At 37.1% G+C, this 23,023-nt stretch overlaps 1 protein-coding gene across 9 annotated transcripts in view; it reads right to left on the bottom strand.

Moving 5' to 3' along the window:
* TMCC1 (transmembrane and coiled-coil domain family 1) overlaps nucleotides 1-23,023 on the bottom strand; it is a 195,218-nt gene that overhangs the window by 60,693 nt on the left and 111,502 nt on the right. Inside the window, exon 1 of one of the 9 annotated variants that reach the window (XM_037139349.2) lies at nucleotides 1,461-1,740. The exons of 6 other annotated variants lie outside the window; for them this stretch is intronic. In XM_037139349.2, coding sequence (XP_036995244.2) covers nucleotides 1,461-1,502 — 42 coding nt within the window. In that variant the 5' untranslated portion in view covers nucleotides 1,503-1,740. Of the gene's footprint in view, nucleotides 1-1,460; nucleotides 1,741-23,023 lie in introns of those variants that run through there. 2 more of the 9 variants (XM_053668971.1, XM_037139351.2) reach the window with 2 other exon arrangements.

The following is a 23,023-nucleotide window of genomic DNA, read 5'->3' on the forward strand; positions in this document are numbered from 1 at the left end:
TCAATGAGAGTATTTTAGTTCATCAGAGTTGATAACAATTTGAGCAAGAAAGACGTGGGTGGGGAGGGAAGCAAGGAAACAAGTCTATCTAGTCTACAATCATTTACTCAGGAACTAAAGATTTTTAAAAGCAAATTTTATCTTCTCATGAATTAATGCAATCAATGGAGACAAAATAAAATCAACTAAGAATGTTTAAAGAATGTTTTAACATTTCCCCCCTCCCTTTGGACTGTCAATAATGGAGACAAGAAGTTAACTTCTGTTTTACTAAGTCTCTACCCCAATATCCTTTTAGTGTTCTCCTAAGAATTCTTTCCTTCTGACTGCCCCATTCAACCTGGGCTAGCATTCTTAATAAAATGTAGAAAAGTACACTGACCTTTTATAACCTCAGAGTAAGCAGAGATGTGCCATGATTTAAAAATCCAAGACAGAGAACAAACAACAGAAAAAAAGGGTACAGATCAGAGGCACAAATCTGTTAACAAAGTTGGTATTTTAATTATCAACCATAATGGATAAGAGAGTAATTTAGTATCAGACTGCAGAGTAAAAAAATCTGTTTGGATCTTAAATCCAATGGCTTAATAGCAAACAAATTAATGTACCTTAATTTTAGAATTGGCTAAAACTATAAAGAATCAGCTTTGCTTTAGCATTTATCTTTTAAAAATACCTATGCATCATTTATAAAATCAACTCTAAAAAGCATGGTAAAACCAGCTTTAGGCTGTTTTCTACTCAAGAATATGGATGAAATATGAGGATGGCAGTTATGTTGCATAAAGCTGGATTATCCCCTACCCAGTTGTATCTTTGGGACCTGTTTTGCTGATCTGGAGACATATAGCACAGAGATATGTGCACACTGCTTTACAATTCAGAAAACTGCCAAATCTTTGGGAAAAATATACCGAAAACCAGTAGTTCAGTGTAAAGAACCTCTTTGTAATGAGAGAAATATTTCAAATGGCTCTAATCCAAAGTCTTATTTGTTTTCCATGCCTGGCACCCTCAAATTTAACCCAAACTTTCCCAAGCTGCAAAAGGCAAACCAAACTCTTTTGTTTTGAAGAAAACACTTATTTTCTGATAACTATTTAGCCTGAGTGAGGATAACATTGACTCTGCACTGAAGCAGTTCATCATACAGGAGCGTCAGGACACTCCAGTATGATCTGGGCATGCCCACACAGCCAAAGATCTACTCTGTACATTCTGTCCCAATAGCATGGGTAAAATGAACTATTAGGAAACACACAGCATGCTTCTCGATTATTGCAACTTCACGAGTCAGTCTAAAAATAGCGCATGCCCGTTGCTAAAATCTATTGCTGAAAAATGTTAAGTTTCAGCAGCTCAAAGCATTTCCTATGTCTGTCTAGTCAACCAGCCCCCACTTAAAGCCGCAGAATTATAGAGTTAAGTAAGAGATTTAAAAAAAGACAGATACACACACATATACAACATACGGTTTCCGAAGAGAGTGAGGGTTCCATGCTTGTGAGGAAGGAGGAGGAGGAATATGCCGAATAACCCTCGGGTTTCTCCCAGATTTGAACATGCTGTACTGTGGCATGAGGTCAGCAGAGACTGACTCCAGCCCTGTGAGGCTGACTTCTACTCTGACAAAGCAGTATCACTGTAATATGAAGCAGGAGGATCCAGGGCATGTTGGCCGCTGTACAGAATGGCTGTTCTAGAAAGTAATAGCAATTCCAAAACAAGAGATCTCTGCTGTCACATGAGGTGATCTTCAGCCTAGTTAAGCAATAAGCACCAAAAATAGTTTGAATCCCAAACACAGGCAGCTCAAATATTAAAAGTTAGGAAATAACTTTTCTCCCTGAATGTATTTTGTGTCTGGAGGAAATAAACAGGAAATAAAAAAATTGAAGAACTATTGATTAATTTAATTTGAATCATATATAATATACTGATTCTAATCTGAGATGAGATACAGTCTTCCAGACACTGTGACTTAGCTAAAGAACCCCACGCGTTCTGTGCCTTTGTAATAGAGCTGGGAGAATAGTCTTAAAAAATATTTCTGGCAGCAGACACAGTAAATAATCTCATTTCTCACATGTATCCAAAAGGCAAAGGTTGCTACAAACCTAATGCACATTATTATGGTTTCTTTTCAGATCACCAAGAAAGTATGTAAGTGTACTAGTAGAAATTCTTCCTTGAAATTAGGGAAACCCTAAAAAGGTCTTAAATAGGAAAAGGAACGAGAACATGAAATTTCTGTCAGGAGAACAAGATAGGGCAATGAAGATTATCCATGACTTTTGTGGTTCCCCTTTATATGAAGAAAGTTACCATATACTCTAGACCAAAAGTGAGCCGATCTTTTGAACAAACAAAATCTACTTAGGAAACAGCAGTGACACAGGATATGGATATGAAACAAAAACTCCATGACAGCACGACATAAACGTAAACTTATAAGTCCAAATTTTAAGTGAATTGAAAATTTATCCTGTCATACAACTACTTGAAAAAAAGAAGTCTGTCAAAGCTTTCTGTTACTTACATGAAAAAGTCCAAACAACTATGCCACAAAGGGAGTAATGATCAGGTTCCTGCCCCACTGTTCCCATTCTGTCTCCCCTGTCTTCCAGTCACTGAATGACCCATTAGTGACATTTTACACACACAGAAATGGAATAACAGAGAGTTCAGTAACATGGCCAGAGTTCTATGGCTACATGGCAGGTCTGAGATGTAAAGCCACACTATATAGCTCAGGTTCCACATGTGATAAGAGTTCTGTCTTTAAGAAATCAGTGGAGACAGAACACGAGTACCTATAATGTGTTCAGAAAAAGTGAGGAAAGTGTATTTAAGCTTTAGATTCTAGCTGGTAAAGACGGTCAATAAACAAATATAATAACAATATATTCATTGGTGATAAAGAAAAATAAAGCAGAAAAAAAGGGATAGAGGATGATAGGATCTCTCTGATAAAATAACATCTGAACAGAGATCTGAATAAAACTAGAAGGGTATTCCAGGGAGAGATATCAAGTTCAAGGGCCCTGAGATAGGAATGGGTTTGGTGTACACAAGGCATGCCAAGGAGGCTGAATGAACAAGGAAGGGAATGACAGAAAATAAGGACAGAGGTTTTTCTCCTTTCCTGGGTCTGCTGGATTACTTGAACTTTTTTTTTAAAGGATTTCATTTTAATTTATCTATTGTGTTTTTGACTATATTTTTTGTGAAAATTTTTTTAGTGGTTGCTCTAGGGATCACAATATACATGTTTAACTTTCAAAGATGTAGATTCCTTATTTTACCACTTCGAATGGAAGATAAAAACCTTATCACCATTGTTAAATTCTTTAACTCTTCCTCCTTATGTATCACATCTACATGTACTGAAAATCCTATCAACAATGTTATAATATTTTGTTTTCAGCTATCAGTTGGGGAATTCAAGAGAAATATAAATATTCACTCAGATATTAACAATTTTTTCATTCCTGATTGAAGAATTGCTTCATTCCTGATTGCTTTCTTCATTCCCGATTCTTCAATTTTCCTTCTGTTCTAAGAACTTCCTTTAGAGACTTCCGCCAAGATGGAGGCATAGGTGAAAGCACTGTACCTTCTCACACAACCAAGTTTAAAAACACAAAGTTTTAGCAACAAAAATGCAGCCAAACCACAGAAAATTGAACTACACGGAAGTCTGACAACAACGAACCCTTCAGCCAAACTGGTAAGGGGGCAGAGCCAGCAGCAGAGCGGGGTTGGGGAGGAAAGATCCACCAGACCCACCCGGGTGCGCAACTCAGGCACACCAGCAGCCGTAGGTGGATCCCAGGTGTGGAGCAGTGGGCGGACCCACTGAGGGAGCAAGGCGGTGGACTCACTGAGGGCTGAACAAAGTCACACAGTTGAGCGCAGATAAAATGGTGAAGGAGCGAAGCAGTGAGACAGACCTTGCAGGCCCCAGTGGCGGAAAGTGGCAGAGGGGATAGCCATTGTCCCTCTCTGACCCTGTCCCCACATACAGCGTCACAAACCAGCAACCTGGGTAGACCAGCCCTGATGAATACCTCCTCATTCGTAACAGGCACCAACAGATCAAAACGTGGCTAAAGAACAACTCAGAGCCCCAGAGCTGATAAATCTAAGTGATGAAGAAATAGCCAAACTTTCAGATGCACAGTTCAAAACACTGGTGATCAGGACACTCACAGAACTGGTTGATTTTAGTCACAAATTAGAGGAACATATGAAGGCGAAACTAATTGAAATGAAGGGAATTGCACAGGAAACCAATAGTAATGGAAAGGAAACTGGGACTCAAATCAAAGGAGTGGACCAGAAAGAGGAAAAAAATGACCAAACAGAAAAGGATGAAGAAACAAGAATTCAAAAAAATGAGAAGAGACTTAGGAACCTCCAGAACATGTTTAAACGTTCCAACATCCAATTATAGGGGTACCAGAAGGGGAAGAGGAACAGCCATGAGTGGAAAACTTATTTGAACAAATAATAAAGGAGAATTTCCCCATTCTGGAAAAGGAAATAGACTTCCAGGAAATCCAGGAAGCTCAGAGAGTACCAAAGAAGTTGGACTCAAGAAGAAACACACCAAGGTACATCATAATTACATCAGCCAAAATTAAAATGAAGGAGAGAATCCTAGAAGCAGCAAGAGATAAGGGGACAGTCACCTACAAAGGAGTTCCCAGCAGACTGTCAGTGGATTTTTCAAAAGAGACCTTACAGGCAAGAAGGGGCTGGGCAGAGGTATTCCAAGTCATGAAAACCAAAGACCTACATCTAAGATTGCTCTATCCAGCAAAACTTTCATTTAGAATGGAAGGGCAGATAAAGTGCTTCTCAGATAAGATCAAATTCAAGGAGTTCATCATCACCAAGCCCTTATTATATGAAATGTTAAAGGGACTTACCTAAGAAAAAGAAGTTTAAAAAAACATGAACAGTGAAAGGACAGCAAACTCACAGTTATTAAGAACCACACCTAAAACAAAAGCAAACTAAAAGGACAGCTAGATCAGGAGCAGAACCATAGAAATGAAGATCACCTGGAGGGTTAGCAACAGGGGGTGGGAGAAGGAGAAGGCGGGGAGAAGGTACAGAAAATAAGTAGCATAGACCGTAGGTAGAAAATAGATAGGGGGGAGGGCAAGAATAGTATGGGAAATATAGAATCTAAAGAATCTTGAGACACGTGGTCATAAACTAAAGGGGGGGAATGATGGGGGAGGGGTGTGCAGGGTGGAGGGGAATGAAGGGGGAAAATAGAACTGTAATGACATAATAAATAAAATATATTAAAAAAAAGTTGATGGCCAAAAAATTTTGAGAAATATCAACAAGGGGACTATTATAATAAAGTTTACATATTTCTCCTTAAAAAAAAAAAAAAAAAGAACCTGCTTTAGAGTTTACAGGATGGTCTACAAGTTAGTTTAGTTTTCCTTCACTTGAGAATGCCTTTATTTTGCCCTCATCCCTAAAGGATATTTTTGCTGGATATAAAACCTAAGCTGATGGCCTGTCCCTTCCTTCTACCACTTTAAAAACATAATTCTACTTCCTTCTGTTCTCCAAGATTTCTGATGAGAAATGTGAAATTGTTTGAATGATCGTTTCTTTGTAAGCACTGCAGCATTTCTTCATGTTTTCAAATGTTTTCTTTGTCTTGAGTTTTGGTGTTATGTTCATTTTAGTTATAATATGTTTGGGTGCAGGTTTCTTTGTCTTTATCCCATTTAGGGCTTTTTGAATTTACAGGCTTACCTCACTGCCAAATTTGAGGAGTTTCCTAGCATTATTTTTGAAGTCAATTTTCTGTTCCATTCCTTTGCTCTCATTCTATAACTCTGATGACATAAATGTTAGACCTTTGTAATTGCCCCACAAGTTGTTAAGTTTCTCTTCAACCATTTTTTCAATCTTTGTTTTCCCCCAGACTGGATAATCACTATTTATCTATCTTCATGTTCATTGACTCTTCTCTCTTCTTTTCTGCTACTGATCCCATCCAGTGAATTCTTTTTCGGTTACTGTATTTTTCAGATCTACAATTCCCAATTGGTTCTTTATACCCTTTATTTCTTTATTGAAACCTTCTTTTATTTCAAGAGTATTTACCCTTACTTGCTGGAACATTTTTATAATTGCTTTAGAGTCTTTGCTATATACTTATGTCTGTTTTCTTGGCAACTAGCATCTTTGACTTTATCCATGTATATCAATTTTCCTGTTTTTTTTTGTTTGTTTGTCTTTTCAAATGTCAAGTAATATTTTAATGTTTTATCTTAAAATTCTATGGAAGGTTTTTATTTTAGCAGGCAGTGAAGCCAGTTTTGGGGGGGCCATAATTTCTAACTGGCCTTCTGTGAACTGTGGTTCCTGAAAGTCAGTTAAGTTTGCAGAACTTTTGCAGTGCTATTTGGATCTGTTCCACATGTGCACCATCCTGTTGCCAGATGGGTGGGTACCTGGGCAGTAGGATGACCTACACTTCATTTTTCAAAGAGTAGGTATGCTATTTGGGGCTGGTCTTATGCATGCACATCACATGAGTAAGCTAAGGAGTTTGTAACAGAATTTAAAGAGTTTATTTCCCATGCTCTTCCCCCTCACAATCTCCCCAGTTATTTCCTTGTTCTCCAGGGTTCCCCTTTCCTGTCAAGCCAGAAAGCTGGGGCTTTATTTACTTGCTATACAGTTTCCGTGATAATGCCTTTGTCCAGAGTCAAGCAGCTAAAGGAGAAAGGAAAAAAAACAGTTGGGGTTCATTCTACCTTTTTTGGGATCGAAGCTCCACTAATCAGACAGAAAGGTTCCCTGCCCTCAGAGCTTTAGGCTCCTGACAAACCCCAATTTGCTGCCACCAGAGAATTGCTTGGAAGAGAACAGAGGGAATAGAAAGAAAAAAGAAAAAAAAAAGTTTCTGTACTTTGCTCTGAACATTAGAATATCCCTTTCTTATTCTTTGCACCAGACCTGCAGTTCTCTATCTACATTTCTGGGGTTTAAACTGTGCTGAATTCAGGCCTGGGGATACCAGAAAGGGAAAAATGATAAATTCAACCTTAGTTCCATAGTTCTTCAAAATCTGCTCTTCTTTCCTAATCTATCTGTTACAATCTACCTTTCTGAATCTTCAAATAGCTGCTCTATGCCAGATTTTATAGCTGTAGTTAATGTGAGAGACCAGGTAAAATGTGCTCGCTTCACCTTATCCAGAATTAAATAAGCCAGTAAGTGTTGAGGTGGTTTATTATACAGCAATAGATAAATGGAATACAACACAAGAAACAATCATTTAAGTGCAATATGTATAAAATAACACATTCTTTACAATTTTTTTCCTAGAAAAGTCACCAGATATTATAAGGTAGGCTACAAATTCAGTAGTGGAATATTCTCTGCTTTCTTTTATTGGCTCCTAAGAAACAGATTCAAGTTTAATTATTGGAGTAATCAAAAGGACAGCAATAAAACTATAAAGTTTATTAATTAGAAGTGGGTTTATTCTGCTGTCAGATGAATCTGTCAGTAAAGATCTTGACATCTCATTCCTTCATGTCCTGACCCATCATTGGTCAGAAGAGTTAAGAGAATCGGGGTGGATGGATGGGAATGGAGTAACAAATTTGGAAGTCAAAAAGTGCCCTATGGGAAGTATTTTTCCTTAGTTGTTCTTATCTAAAATTCCTGAAAGAAGGGCTTTTTTACACTACTGAAAACGAAGTATTTCAACAGCAAGCAGCATTTCATTCAGAATAGCCTACTGTTTGCATAATCAAACAATAATTTTTCATAAGCTTTGTCCAACATAAGCCAGTTGCTATGAAAAAACTAGCTGTGTAGGTATCATTTCACACCCACACAGGCAAAAATTTCAAGTGGCTGTTAAAGATGCAGAGCAATGGAAACTTCTAGATATTGTTGATGGGAGTTTAAATTTATACACTCATTCTGGAAGCAATTTGGCAATGCCTTGTTAAACTGAGAATAAATATACTGTTAAACCCAGTAATTTTACATTCCCAAGTATATATTCATACACACAACAAAAAACTTTAAGAAGAAGAACCAGGGGTTATAAAAATTTAAGTAAATTTCAAAAGTATGCACGCGAGAGAGTGACTGAATGTGTGGAAAAGCTGACGAGCAGGCTAGCTTCTGTTATATCCTAAGGAAGGATCTCATGAGCAAGGAGAGCTAAACTATGAGCCTTCTGCTTTCCTAAACATTATCTGCTAAAACATAGTACACAGCAGGTTATTTGGCACATGTTGCAGTCTGGCAGTGATTCTATTCAACGATGGGAATATGGTCTAACATGTGTAGGTGCTCTTGAAACCTCTGGGAAGAATAAGGCTAGACTCAGCAATCTAGTCTTGCTCCTGTCTGCAGAACTCACGTGGTGCACTATGACAGGAGCAGAAACCAGTTTAACTCATTCTATACTTTGTTCTGTTAGCTCTAATGTGACTTGGTGGGGAAGGAAGTTGGGAATCTGTCTTTCTAACCTTATAAATGATCCAGAACCCTGCAGGTCACCTGGATGGAGGCTGTGAATCTCTTACAAGGAAGCAAGAGCAGATAATATGCTCCAGGATCACCATGTTCACTTTGTATCTACTAGCATGAATGACAAACTGTTAATTCTACTACTGCTCACTCCTCTGCATCTGTTGACTGGCAGGACATGTGTATCTACTAGGTAGTCTGCCAGAATGCTATGCTATAGAGAAGAAAAGACCGCAGTAGTAATTTTAGCACACCACTAATACTTTAGTTACTTATCTCTTAATGCTAGCAGTATAATGTTGGGCAAAAACAAGTCTACATGACTGAATTACTGTGATGAAACCTCTCCTTTAAAAAATGAAGGCAGCACTAAGTACTGATAACCACTCTTTTAGGTATGTGCACCCTTTCTCTCTTTTAACTTTCAAATATAAAATTTCAAATATATAGTAAAAACCCCAGAAAAGACACTATAATAAACACCCATGTATCTAATCTCCTACATGCAACAACTGTTAGCCTTCTACCATATTTCCTTCACGTTTACAAACACACAAAGATAAACCACTTAAAGTAAATTACATGATATTCCACACCAAAATATTCAGCATGTATCTCTAAAATTTGAGTCTGTCTCTTAAATAATTATCATATCATCATCAAGCCTACTAAGCTTTACCTTAATTTCCTAATATAATCTAATAACCAGTGATATTAAAAGGTTAAAAATATGCAAACTCCCAAATAATAGAGAATAAGTTTAATAAATACTTTTTGAAAGAAAACACACAAGACGTATGAACTACTCACAACAGCTCCAGTGCTGCGAGGATCTAAGCCCATAAGCTGGAAACCACAGGTCTATGATTGATATGTCTCAAACCAGGAAAAAAATCTGAACTCTAGAACTATAGTTCTTTCTCAAGAGAATTTTTGATTTCCATGTTTGGCTCCTCAGTTCTAATGACATACACATTACAAAAGGTACTTTTCTGCTCAAATGCTACATTCATTAGGAAAACTGAGGCCTGGAATGGACCTCTATATATAATTACTGAATTCTGTTGTAGTACCAGTTACTAATGAATAATCTACCTTATTTCAAAAAAATAATTTGTAAATTTATGTATGCTTCATAAACTCAATGAAAATTATAATTAAGAAACAAAATATATATTGGGGGACAGAGTGACAGATAATTGAATCAGAAACAAACTAAGACTACTTACTGCGACTGAGTTGAATTTTCTGGAACTAAAGCAAAAATGGAAATACTCTACTTTTCATTAGTTGTTTAAAAAGTGCTTAAGAATTTATCAGCACACTTAATTGGAAAAGAAATTGCATGTAAACTTTTATAAAGGAAAACTGACTAACAATCGAAATCTTTAATGACTTCTACAAAAGATGTAGAAACATTCTTCATCAATGATTCTTATATCCATTTATAATAAAACTCAAGGGCTTATTCCAAAACCATAGTTCAGTGAGTGAGGTTCTACAGGAGCAACACAAACATATTTCAGGCCTGCAGCTGTCTGATAATCTAATTTAATACTGAAAGAGGGCTGGCAGATATAAGGAACAAAGGGGTAGCATTCCCCTTAGCATATTGATGCCAAATATCAAGGACTTAACCTGGGTTTTTGACAGAAGTTGGTCAGCACACACTACAAGGTTGAGGTCGCTGGCAAGTGGTCTGACAATCAGCTTGTAACTTTCATGGAGTAACAGTCTATAAATATTTTTTCCCAATTCCAGCTTTCCTTTACACTAAACAGGTTCAATGTCCCATGTTCACAAGGGGTGAGAAATCTGGCACCACCTTGTTATAGAAAGTGGCAAAAGAAGAAAAGATGCTGGAAACTTAGGCAGTCTAATTTTAGATTCTCTAGTCTTGCACACTATATAGGATAGAGGTAAACAAGATTTAAAAATCATATGTTTGATCCTCTTTTCCTACTCCCCATCATTTATTACTCGTGCACACACATGTGCATGCATAATTAGCACAAGGCATTATCTTTCTCTCAAATAATGTTTCTCAACTCAACTGTCCTATCTTCTGAATGCCAGTCCTGTCATTCTGAAAAGCAGAACAGTATATATAAACAAAACAACTCAGGCCTTTGTGATCTCTGAGACTCTTACCTCATACTTCAAGTGTTTCAGACTGCCTCACATAAAGCATGGGCTCAATATACAGGGTGGGGCAAAAGTAGGTTTGCAATTGTTCATAAGGAAAACACAGTAACTAATAATCCAAGAATAAACTCCAGACCCTGGCTGGTGTAGCTCAGTGGATTGAGCGTGGGCCTGTGAACCAAAGGATCACAGTTTGATTCCCAGTTGGGGCGCATGCCTGGGTTGCAGGCCAGTTCCCGGTGAGGGACGCACATGAGGCAACCACACCCTGGTATTCCTCTCTCTCCTTCCCTTCCCCTCTAAAGATAAATGAATAAAATCTTGAGAAAAAAAAAAAAAACCCTCCATGTTTCACATAGTCACAACTGTAACCCTATTTTTGCCACACCTTCTATATTAGTTACCTTTCCCATACATATATACACCACACATCTATTCTCACAGACACAAATCACCATGGATTTCAATGCAAAACTTGAGTTTGCAAATCAGAATTAGTGTTCAAAGTTCTTTCCTTCCCCTGTGCCAGAGAATGATATCTCCAACAGCTAAACTCTACCAAAGAGAAGCAAGTCTATTGTTTGATAATTCAGTAGTAGCAGCAGCAGAATAACAACTAATGCTTGAACCTTGTACCTGTAATCAAGAAGTTAATGGCACAGGATAAATCAAGGAATAAAAATTGTTCTGCTCCTTTCTTGTACTCTCTTTCTCATCTATTAATTTTATATTCCCAAACAATAACGTTTAACTTGACCATGAAAAAGAGAAGAGTGCAAGGGACTGTGAGATCAGAGCTATGAAGTACCCGAGAAATGTTTAGTTACATGACATTTAGAAATCAGCCAGAGGCACCTTACGGGTGAGATGAAAAGGGTCTTCAAGGATATGAATATGAGAATTAATTCTAAGAAGTGACTGCCTTTTGGTCTACCCATCTCTACAACTGTAGTATTATTTTGGCCTTTTGTACTTACCTTCGCTTTCCACCTTGACTTCATTATCTCACTAGTGTTCTGTCTTCCCGCGTTTCCTGAACAAAAACTTCCAACACTCCAGCACACACAAGGAGGAACTATCATACAACTGTGCTTCCTAACATCTAGCTGTTTCTGGGACTTACAAGTTAATCAAGTGGATATATATACCTTTGACCTTAACACATGACACTGTTCCACATCACCTCTGAGATTAGCAATCTCAGGACTCATCGACCCTTTGGGAATTACATCTTAATCTTACATATGTCTAATCATTTAAATTTCAGTGGTGCTACCCAACTCTCCCCATCACACACTAGGATCTTTCAAACCAAAGTCAGGGTGGTACAAAGAAATCACGCAGAACTGGAGTAGAAAAACTGCCCTACTTATTACTGACTGTGCTACTTTCATAACCACTGACACCAGTTTCTTCATTATAAAAATAAGGATACAACACACCTTGCAGAATTGTTTTGAGCAGAGGCACACATACTATCAGCTGTTACTACTACTACTCCTCTGAATTTCCACATTTCGAGCATAATTATCCCTTCTATGTATATGATTCTTTCAACAGTTTTCAAAGTAATTAATTTGACATCATCTTCATTTCATGAGAAAGGAGGCTGAGGCCTGCACAAGGTCCCAAATATAGTAGGGCTTCAGTAAATGTCAAATGCTATTCTGATGGATAAGTAACTTATACAAGGCTAAATACTTAGGATCAGAACCAAGGAATTCTGCCTCTTTCCAATATTTTGCCATTCAATTCACTGCCTATACTGTGCTTCTGTGTTTATTTGGAGAAAATAAAATTATAATTTGTATTTTTTACACCCTATCTTAACTGCTTTCTTTACCTTACAAAGTCACAGCAGTTTTGCATATTAAACTTCTCTCAAAGTTTCTCCATATATTCATCCTATTAACTGAAGCTTCCATGACTTAATTCAACAGAAGGGGTTGAGACTATCAGGCCATTTCTGGATAGGCATCTACTACTACAACTTCACTCTAATTCCATGTTGTCATTAATTCCTTCAGGGAGATGTTTAATTTATTACTTATGATTTCCAACTGTCAGCCATAGTCAAAGAACTCTCTCATATACACAACCTGCCCTTATACTTTCTGCAATAATAACCTAGAATGCTTTCATCCTGCCATTTGTATTTCTCCTTTGAAAACAATGGTTAAGAATCATTTCCTTTTGCCAAGACAACTCAGTGCAGAAAACAACAGTCTTTTCAATAAATGGCACTGAAACAAGTGGCTATTAACATGCAAAAGAATGAGGCTGGCCTTCCTTACATCATATACAAAAATTAACTCAAAATGAACCAAAGATCTAACTCTAAAAGCTAAAGCTATACAACTCCTAGAAGAAAATATGGATATAAACCTTTGTGACCTTGGATTCAGTCAATGGTTACTTAGATATGATACCCAGAGCATAAGCAACAACAATAAAAAAAAAAACAGGTAAAAATGGCAATCAAACTTGAAAGAACAGTATTAAGAAAGTAAAGACAACCCACAGAATGGGGAAAAATAGCAAATAATTTTTCTTGTAAGGGACTTGACAGAGAATATGTATCGAACTGTTACAACTCAATATTAAAAAGGAAACTGAATTTTAAAAATGGGCAAAGGACCTGAAGAGACATTTCTCAGAATATACATAAATGTCCAATAAGCGCATGAAAAGAAACTCAATCATCATTAGTCATTAGGGAAAATGCAAATCAAAAGCACAATGAGATACTCCTTCATATGCACTAGAATGGCCTTGATACTAAAGACAAAAAATAACAAGAGTTGGTAAGAATATGGAGAAATGAAACCTTCTTAGACTGCTGGTGGGAATGTAAAATGATGCAGACCCTTTGGTAAAGTCTGGAAGTTCCTCAAATGAATGATTACATACAGAGTTACCGTATGATCTAGCAATTCCGCTCCTAGGTACATGCCCAAGAGAATGAAGACATATGTCCACCCAAGAACTTGTACACGGATATTCACAAAAGCATTATTCATAATACCAAAAAGTAGAAACAACCAAAGGGATATAGATAAACAAAAGGTGATATATCCATGTGATGGAATATAATTTGGCAATAAGAAGGAAATAACAATATACTACAACACCAATGATTCTTGAAAAAAGTGTGTTAAAGGAAAGAAGTTAGTCACAAAGTACCACATGTTGTATGATTTCAGTTACATAAAATGTCCAAAACATACAAAACTTAGCTAAATAGAAACTAGATTAGTTGTTGCCTATGGCTGGGGAGAATGGGGAGATTGGGCAGTGATGGCTAAGATGTGAGTGATTTCTATTGGGGGTGATGAAATGTTCTGAAATCAATTGTGGTAATGGTTGCAAAACTCTGTGAATATAGTAAAAGCCATAGAATCGTACAATTTTAATGGGTGAATTGTATGATATGTGAATTATATTGTAAGAAGCTGGTAAAACTTAAAAAATCACTCCTCCATGTAATATTTCTAAGAGAACCTGTTCTCTCCTTAGTCATCCCAACTCCTAAGATCAATACAGGCTGACTACATAGATGTACTTGATAGGAACCACAATGGTAGATTCTATTGAAAGAGTCCTCGTTGAGGAGAGAAGAAAACAGAATGAACCCCACCCAGTTTTGGCAGCAATTATCTATACAGACAAGTCTCACCAAGCTCCAGTTTCCTTAACTTTAAAACCTCTGAAGATAAAATTTTGGGCTCACTCAACTCTCTTAGAAAGATTTTCTTGAAATTTATACAAATCTGAACTTGTGGGGGGGGGGGAGGAGATAAGGGATAAGGAAGGAATTAAACATTCCCATAAAAGTCTTTTGTCCTCTATATATTTACATAAAGTATTCAGAGCATAATTAAATTAAAAAATTTAATTATGACATGCAAATACAAAGTCGTAGTCATATTACACAAATGGCACTGTGGAGAATGTGTGATTGATAACAGAACTGAAAATACTTATAAAGCTGTTACACTGCACTGCACTATGGATTCTTTTGGCTAACAAAACATCTCTTCACTCTAAACAATGTATTATTATTTTCACTACAGATACTATTGGTAACCACCAAAACAACTGTGACTTTTTATGTCCCAGGTTCTTCATATACGTAATTTCATTCAACCCTCAAAATATCCTACAATATAGGACTTCCGCCAAGATGGAGGCATAGGTGCCGTGCTTTCTCCCACAACCAAGTTGAGAGACAACAAAATATTAGTAACAGAAAACACAGCTAGAACACACAAAATTAAACTTTTCCGAAGTCTGATAACAACAAATTCTTCAGCCTGACTGGTAAAAGGGGCGAAGCCAGCAGCTGGCGGAGCAGGGTTGCACAGGAAAACTCGGTCAGATGGACTCAGGTGCGTGGATCCCAGGCGTGGGGTTGCAATGGGCGGACCCAGTGAGGTCGCAGGGCAGCGGGTTGACTGTGGTCCCCCATTCATGTGCATATAGATCAGCGAGGGAGTGGGTGGTGAGATGGGACGGAGCAGGCCCCAGCCAAGAGAGGCAGCAGAGGGGGCCGCCATTTCCCCACTCTGACCCCGCCCCCACATACAGCAGCATCACAACCCAGTGACCTGGGCGCCCTGCCCTGGTAAACATCTAAGGCTCCGCTCCTTGTAATTAACGTGAGAACAGACCAAAAATGGCTCAAGAAGATCTCAAAGCCCCAGAGCCTATAAATCTAAACGATGAAGAAATAGCCAAACTTTCAGATGCATAGTTCAAAGCACTGGTGATCAGGACACTCGCAGAACTGGTTGATTTTAGTCACAAATTAGAGGAACATATGAAAGATAAACTAATTGAAATGAAGGGAATTGCACAGGAAACCAACAGTAATGAAGAGGAAACTGGGACTCAAATCAAGGGAGTGAACCAGGAGGAAGAAAATAATGGCCAAACAGGAAAATATGAAGAAACAAGAATTCAAAAAAATGAGAAGAGACTTAGGAACCTCCAGGACATCTTTAAACGCTCCAACATCCGAATTATAGGGGTACCAGAAGGGAGAAAGGAACAGCTACCAGTGGAAAACTTATCTGAACAAATAATAAAGGAGAATTTCCCCAATCTGGAAAAGGAAATAGACTTCCAGGAAATCCAGGAAGCTCAGAGAGTACCAAAGAAGTTGGACCCAAGAAGAAACACACCAAGGCACATCATAATTACATTAGCCAAGATTAAAATGAAGGAGAGAATCCTAGAAGCAGCAAGAGATAAGGGGACAGTCACCTACAGAGGAGTCCCCATTGGACTGTCAGCAGATTTCTCAAAAGAGACCCTACAGGCAAGAAGGGGCTAGAAAGAGGTATTCCAAGTCATGAAATCCAAAGACCTACAACCAAGATTGCTCTATCCAGCAAAACTTTCATTTAGAATGGAAGGGCAGATAAAGTGCTTCTCAGATAAGATCAAATTCAAGGAGTTCATCATCACCAAGCCCTTATTATATGAAATGTTAAAGGGACTTATCTAAGAAAAAGAAGTTAAAGAAACATGAACAGTGAAAGGACAGCAAACTCACAGTTATTAAGAACCACACCTAAAACAAAAGCAAACTAAGAGGACAGCTAGATCAGGAGCAGAACCATAGAAATGGAGATCACATGGAGGGTTAGCAACAGGGGGTGGGAGAAGGAGAAGGAGAGAGAAGGTACAGAAAATAAGTAGCGTAGATGGTAGGTACAAAAGAGATAGGGGGGAGGGCAAGAATAGTATGGGAAATATAGAATCTAAAGAACTTGAGACACGTGGTCATAAACTAAAGGGTAGGAATGGTGGGAGAGGGAGTGTGCAGGGTGGAGGGGAATGAAGGGGGGAATAGAACTATAATGGCATAATTAATAAAATATATTTTAAAAATATCCTGCAATATAGTTATTTATTGGCTTCACCTCTAAAGATGAGGAAAATTAAGACTTAGAGATGGTAAACATCTTGCTTACCTTTGCTATTCAACCTATCTTTGATGTTCTTATAGCTTGGCCTACCTAAAATGATAAACCAAATAACAAGGGAGATGCTTCATTGTATTCAACTTATCCTAAAGGAAACTTAATAGCTTCATTTTGTTCTTTAGAATCACACTGTAACAGCAGTTCAACAGAACTGGATGGCTTCTAAACTACAGATACCCACATGGTACTGCCTCTGGGTCTTGGCACCTAGAGCTTTTAGCCTAGAGTATCCTTCTACCTCTGTACATATATCCAAAATTACCATGATCTTAAAGGCCCAAATGCCACCGCCCATCTGAAATTTTCTCTCAGTTTTGTCTGTGTAAATTCTCTTCCTCTTCTCAACTCTCATAGCATTCATTCCATGAATGAATAATAAAATACTTATGCTAAGCCAGATACTCTGATGGGCACTGAGTTAGTTTTGAGATTCACTCACTCTGCTATATATTACATTATATATAATTGATTTCCTGTCAAGGAAATCAATTGTATGTATATTGCAGTCACTGTATAAAAACTTACAAATAGGTGAATCTGTCTATAAGTGCCCTGTGTTGCTAAAGAAAAAATCTTGACTAACAGTTTCAAAAATAAAGATATTTGAAGGTGACAGACACAGTCCCAAATTCATTTCTAAACTCTTAAAAAAACTTCACACTCACAACCTGGTTGCTATTTATTAACTTATTTTCCAATGCTAGTTTTTAAAATACCTTCACTCTTTCACAAAACCCAAATCAAAGCTTTTTTCCCCATTTTGGTAGGCTTCAATGGTCACATTTCAGTTGTTTTTAAAAACAATCAGTTATAACAGCATCTAATGAAACTTCTCACAGTGAAAAGCCTCTTCAATTCTTGTGACATCAAAGGGTACTTTAGAAGAGTTTCTTTGAAATGATCTAAGTTTCTAGATTAATTTGACTACTACTGTATTCCATGCACTAAGTGAAGATGCAAAATGCATGCCTACATTACTGATAAGATATTTAAATTTTACTATTTTACCTTGTAACTTTAACACTGGTACTAAGTAGTTGTCTACAGGTCAGAGAGCTCTTGTAGCAACTTCAGGGGATGACGTAGGAGGGTGGCCAAGAGGCCAGTTTGTTGTAGAAGTATAGAAACCTAGTGTTTTTAAGTTGAGATACAACCTATTTATCTTTACCACTTTCTAAAGAACATAAAAATAGCATACACATGTAACCTTACTATGTTAGTACACAGAGAATTTTATATATATTCAATATAAACCTCATAACAGCCATGGAGGAAGTTATTACTACTATTATCTTTAACTCAAAGGTAAAGCTCAGAGGATATAAAACTTGCTCAGGGCTACAGAACTGATATGTAATAAAGAAGGGATTTGAAACTAGGTTTTTCAGCCTATAAAGGCTTCCTGTGTTTTTAACTACTTTTATAATAACTTTTGTTAATCACTTAGAGTGTATCAAGAACTTTCAAGAGACTTTCCTATTATCACACAATAATAAAGGGAATACAATTTCTTAGAAAGCATGCACTTCATTTTAATGTGCTAAATCAAATTAATGTCAATGTTGCAGGCACTGCATCTAGTAGTTAAATTCTTCTACTGAGGAGTACAAAAGCAAAAACAAAAAGAGAAAACATTTTCCTAACACTTTTAAACATAAATTCACATTTTCTGAAACTCTTCTAATCTTGTAGCCTGTAGGACAGTGTTCCTAAGAGTTTTGGCCTGTGTGTGTGTGTGTGTGTGTGTGTGTCTGGTTCTGTCTAAATCAAATACGATACAACAGTTCAACTTTTGCATCACATACCCCTTTCAAAATTTGATGCAAACTATGCATTCTTTCTCCAGGAAAAAAGGTGTAAATGCACAAATTTACTTATAATCCTAAGAATTTATGGACCCAAGATTAAAGTCCCCATAAGTAACTTTTTGCTTTGGATAATAGAACACTCAAGACCCAAACTGTCACTCAACTTTTTCAGGTAGATATATCCAAGGAATTACCTAATCCTTTACAGGTCAGATTATTTTCTCTTGTATAGAAGAAAATTTCTTGTCTCAAAATATTTTAAAATATTTATACCCTTTGTATCAGAAAGTCTACTTCTTTAGAAGCTTTCCCAGGAAAATAAATCTAAATGTTTAAAAATTTTACATAAGAAATTTAAAAAAAACATTGTAAATGTACATTTACATAATGGAACACTACAAAGCATTAAGAAATAAGAAATTCCTGCCCTTTGTGGCAGCATGGGTGCAACTGGAGAGTATTATGCTAAGTGAAATAAGCCAGGTGGTGAAGGACAAATACTCACCTATAAGTGGAACATAATCAATAAAACAAACAAGTGAGCAAAACAGAACCAGAAACTTGGAAATAAAAAACAAACTGACAGTAACTGGAGGGGATGGGGGAGTGGGATGATGGGGGAAAGAAGGGGAAGGGTTGTCAAGGAACATGTATAAAAGACTCATGGACAAAGCCAAAAGGGGTAAGGACTGAATGTAGGGGGTGGGGAGGGCAAGGGGAGAATAATGGAGGCAAAATGGGGACAACTGTAATTGAACAATTAAAAAAAAAGAATACAGAAAAAAAATTAAAAAATAAAACAAAACATAATATCTTTTCTATCCTCAATAGTCAAGTTGAATTCTCTGTAAAACTTATTTCAAGCTGCCTTATCTTTTCTTCTTTACCCTTGGGAGACAGTGATACCCCGGTTCCTGAAACCAAATTGCCTTCACATGTAAGGGAGAGGTTAGCGTAAGATACTTATTTAACTTATACACAGTTTAAAAGTTTGCACACAGAAATTAGTATTAACATTACAAAAGGACTGTCTAAAATCCTGAACCAACAACACAGCAATCCTCTATTACCCAGCTGTCAGCAGTAAAATTGTGCCACTTCCATTTTGAAAGGAGAAATGATCATATCAGCAAGGATGCTTTCCATCATTCTCTAAGCTGTGTGACCCTATCTCTCAACTTCAAACATAGATTTAGACTGTTAAACCCATCCCTCATAATATTAATATTCCCATATTCACTAGCACAGAACTGTGGGTGATTCACTACATATATTCCTCCAGAGGTTTAAAGAAACAAACAAACAAAAAAATCATTCATCACCAGAATCAACCCAACTATGTTCTTCTTTGGGAAGTCATTCTTTAAAGCTTCCGGTCTGGACTGATGTACCCCAATTCTTAAAAAAAAATACAGCAACAGTTTACTTAGAAAGTCACAGAAGTAGAAGAAAGTAGAAAGTCACAGTACAGCCATGGAGGAAGTGAGTCAGCTGGGCTGTGTGGGTTCAGGAAACAAGTTACGAAGGCAAAGGAAGGGCTCTTGGAGCTTGGGAGAAAGAAAGCAAAGAGACACACCTAGAGGAAGGGCACAGGCGGGGAGAGAGGAAGAGGGAACCTCGTATATCCCAATTCTTCAGCCATTCGGAAATCATCAGTGACTGCTCAAAAGATATATTAATAAGGCTAATTTAATTCATTGAACAGTAAGCTCCAACTACCTAAATGGGGAAAAATTTAAAACAAACAAAAAAACACAAACCACCTAAAATGCACTATAAAATAAGTAGCCAAATACCATCTCTTCAAAGAGGCAACAGCCTTACATTTTTGGTTAATTACTTAAAAATCTTCCAAATGACTTAATTTTTTCTAAAGTAGTAACTACACTGAGCCAATCTTCCAAATTGTGAAATGTATAAAAAGAGTAAACTTTAGGAAGGGACTTACAAAGAAATCATGATCTCTAAGGCAGATATTTTCATAATCCATATCAAAATGAGACACCCTGGAAGTCAAATTTTACTTTTAAAATGCAAAACTTCCTCAGGAAATTAACTCTTAACAACATATAAAACAGATAATTAATGTACAGCAACCAAGTGGGATTCCTTCCAGGATAGAATGCTAGGCTACTTCAACATATGAAAATTATACAGTGCAATTCACCACATCAACAGGGTAAATAAGAAAAAGGTATGATGGACAAAAACTACAAGAATTGCCCTTAAGATCAGGAACGGGAAAGGGATGTCACTTTCACCATTGTTATTCAACATAGTACTGTTAGCCCTAGATAATGCAATCAGAGAGCAGGCTGACAGCTACTGGGGGTGTGGTGGGGGAACTGGGTGATGGGGTTAGAGGAATTGAGCAAAAAAAGGAAAAATAAAAGAAGAAACTCATGGACATGGACAACAGTGTGGTGATTGCTGGGGGTGGGGGAATGAAGTGAAGGGAGGTAGAGGAGAGTATGGAGGGTAAATGGTGATGGAAGATACCTGACTTGGGGTGGTAAACACACAATAATGTACTAATGATGTGCTGTAGAACTGTGCATCTGAAACCTGTATAATTTTGTTACTCCACTAAACCAGTGTCACTCCACTAAATTCAATAAAAAGAAAAAAATTTAAAAAGAAATAATACTACTTACAGTAACACCAACCCCCGCCCATAAGTAATTAGATATAAATCTAACAAAATATATGCAGGATCCCTATGTGAAAAACTATAAAATACTGATAAAAAAACCCAAAGAAGAATTAAATAAATATAGAAATATACTATGTCATGTATTGGAAGACTCAATTGTTTTAAGATGTCAAGTCTCCCCACAGTTTGGTCAACACAATCCCAAATCAAAATCCCTGCCAGCTTTTGTAGAGATCATCAAATTTACACTAAAATTTAAATGAAAGGTGAAGGAACTAGAATTCAGGGTTACCTGACTTCTTAAAGTAACCCTATTACCACAATCAAGACGGTATGGTACTGGTAAAAGGACAGACAAATAGATCAATGGAACAGAACGGGGGATCTAAAAATAGAACCTCACAAAAACAGTCAACTAAATGGTACTGGGAAAAAATTTAAAAGAACCTCAACACAAACTTTATATCTTATACATAAATTAACTAAAAATAGCTATAAGGCCTAAATATTAAATGTAATACTACAAACTTCTAAAATATGAATAAGAAAAAAATGTACCTGACCAGGAGTCTGGTAATAAGGTTTTACATGCAGCACCAAAAGCATCATTTGTTTTAAAAAAAGTTGATAAATTAGACTTCATCAAAATTAAGAGCTGTATTAGGTATTTGGGATAGACAAATAATAACACTTCTGTCTGGCTGAAGTGGTAGGGCAATATGGCACTTGTTGTTGGTGCCTTACAATGGGAAGGCTCCTCTCAGGTTAGCAAGGCCCTTTAACAATTAAAAGGGGAATTATAGATACTAAAAGTTATGATTAACACAAGGATGAAGGCATTTGTATTTTAACCAATTCACTTAACTTCTGCCCTTCAGGTGTCTCCTACATAAAATAAAATTAACAAGAGTGTACCCAACCTGAAGTTAGGCACTTGTATCAAAGACCCTGAAGGTCCCTTACAGTTTGCAGTATCTGTGGTCCTGCTAAATATTTAAATCCAATATTTCATTTCTGTTTCTAAAGTAACCATTCTGGATCAACCTAACAGCTGTAACAGCTTCCTAACTGGTCTCCTTGCTTCCAGTATCCCTCTTCCTGCAATGTATCCTACACACTAAACACTAAAAATGAACTTTCTAGAGGAGGGGTGTCAAACTCACTTTCACCTGGCACCACATCAGCCTTACGGTTGCCTTCAAAGGGCTGAAATAATTTTAGGGCTGTATAAATGTACCTACTCCTTAACTGTTAAGGAGTTGAAACTACATTCGGCCCTCTGAAGGCAACCACAAGGCTGATGTGGCCCCTAGTGAAAATGAGTTTGACGCCCCTGTTCTAGAGCATACTGCTCAAAAAGCAGTATGAGCATAATATGATCTGCTGTCTAGGCCTAGGAGGTTCTGGTTCCCTTTCTGTACAGTGGGAGTGCTTTCCTCCCACAGGATACTGAACATGATACTATTCTGTAAATGTTAATTATGATGATTATTCAGAATCTCTCAAGCTTATAATCAATTTTAGTATATGTGTTGCTGAAGTCAGCACTCAAGCTTACAATCAAATTTAAATCTTTTATCCAAGTGTTTAAATTTTGTCTTACTTAGCTATACCTCAATTGTCTGTCACTTCTCACCAACCACCTACCTATACAACTGCCTCTTCTCCATTTAAACTCTACCTATCTTTTAAGAACCATCGCAAATGACTCCTCACTGAAGCTTCCCTAGACTACTATTCCAGCTTAGGGTGCTCTCTTTACGAACTATCTCTAATTCTTCCTTCTTACTGACCTCTAGCAAACATCTTCAAAGATAATTTTCATAATTTCCCCTTTCTTAATAACCTAAAATAACTTCCCAGTACCTTCAGCATAAAAGCATGGCTAA

Source organism: Artibeus jamaicensis, unplaced genomic scaffold (genome assembly GCF_021234435.1).
Source record: "Artibeus jamaicensis isolate MK-2021 breed Jamaican fruit bat unplaced genomic scaffold, CSHL_Jam_final contig_519, whole genome shotgun sequence".
Lineage (NCBI taxonomy): Eukaryota > Metazoa > Chordata > Mammalia > Chiroptera > Phyllostomidae > Artibeus > Artibeus jamaicensis.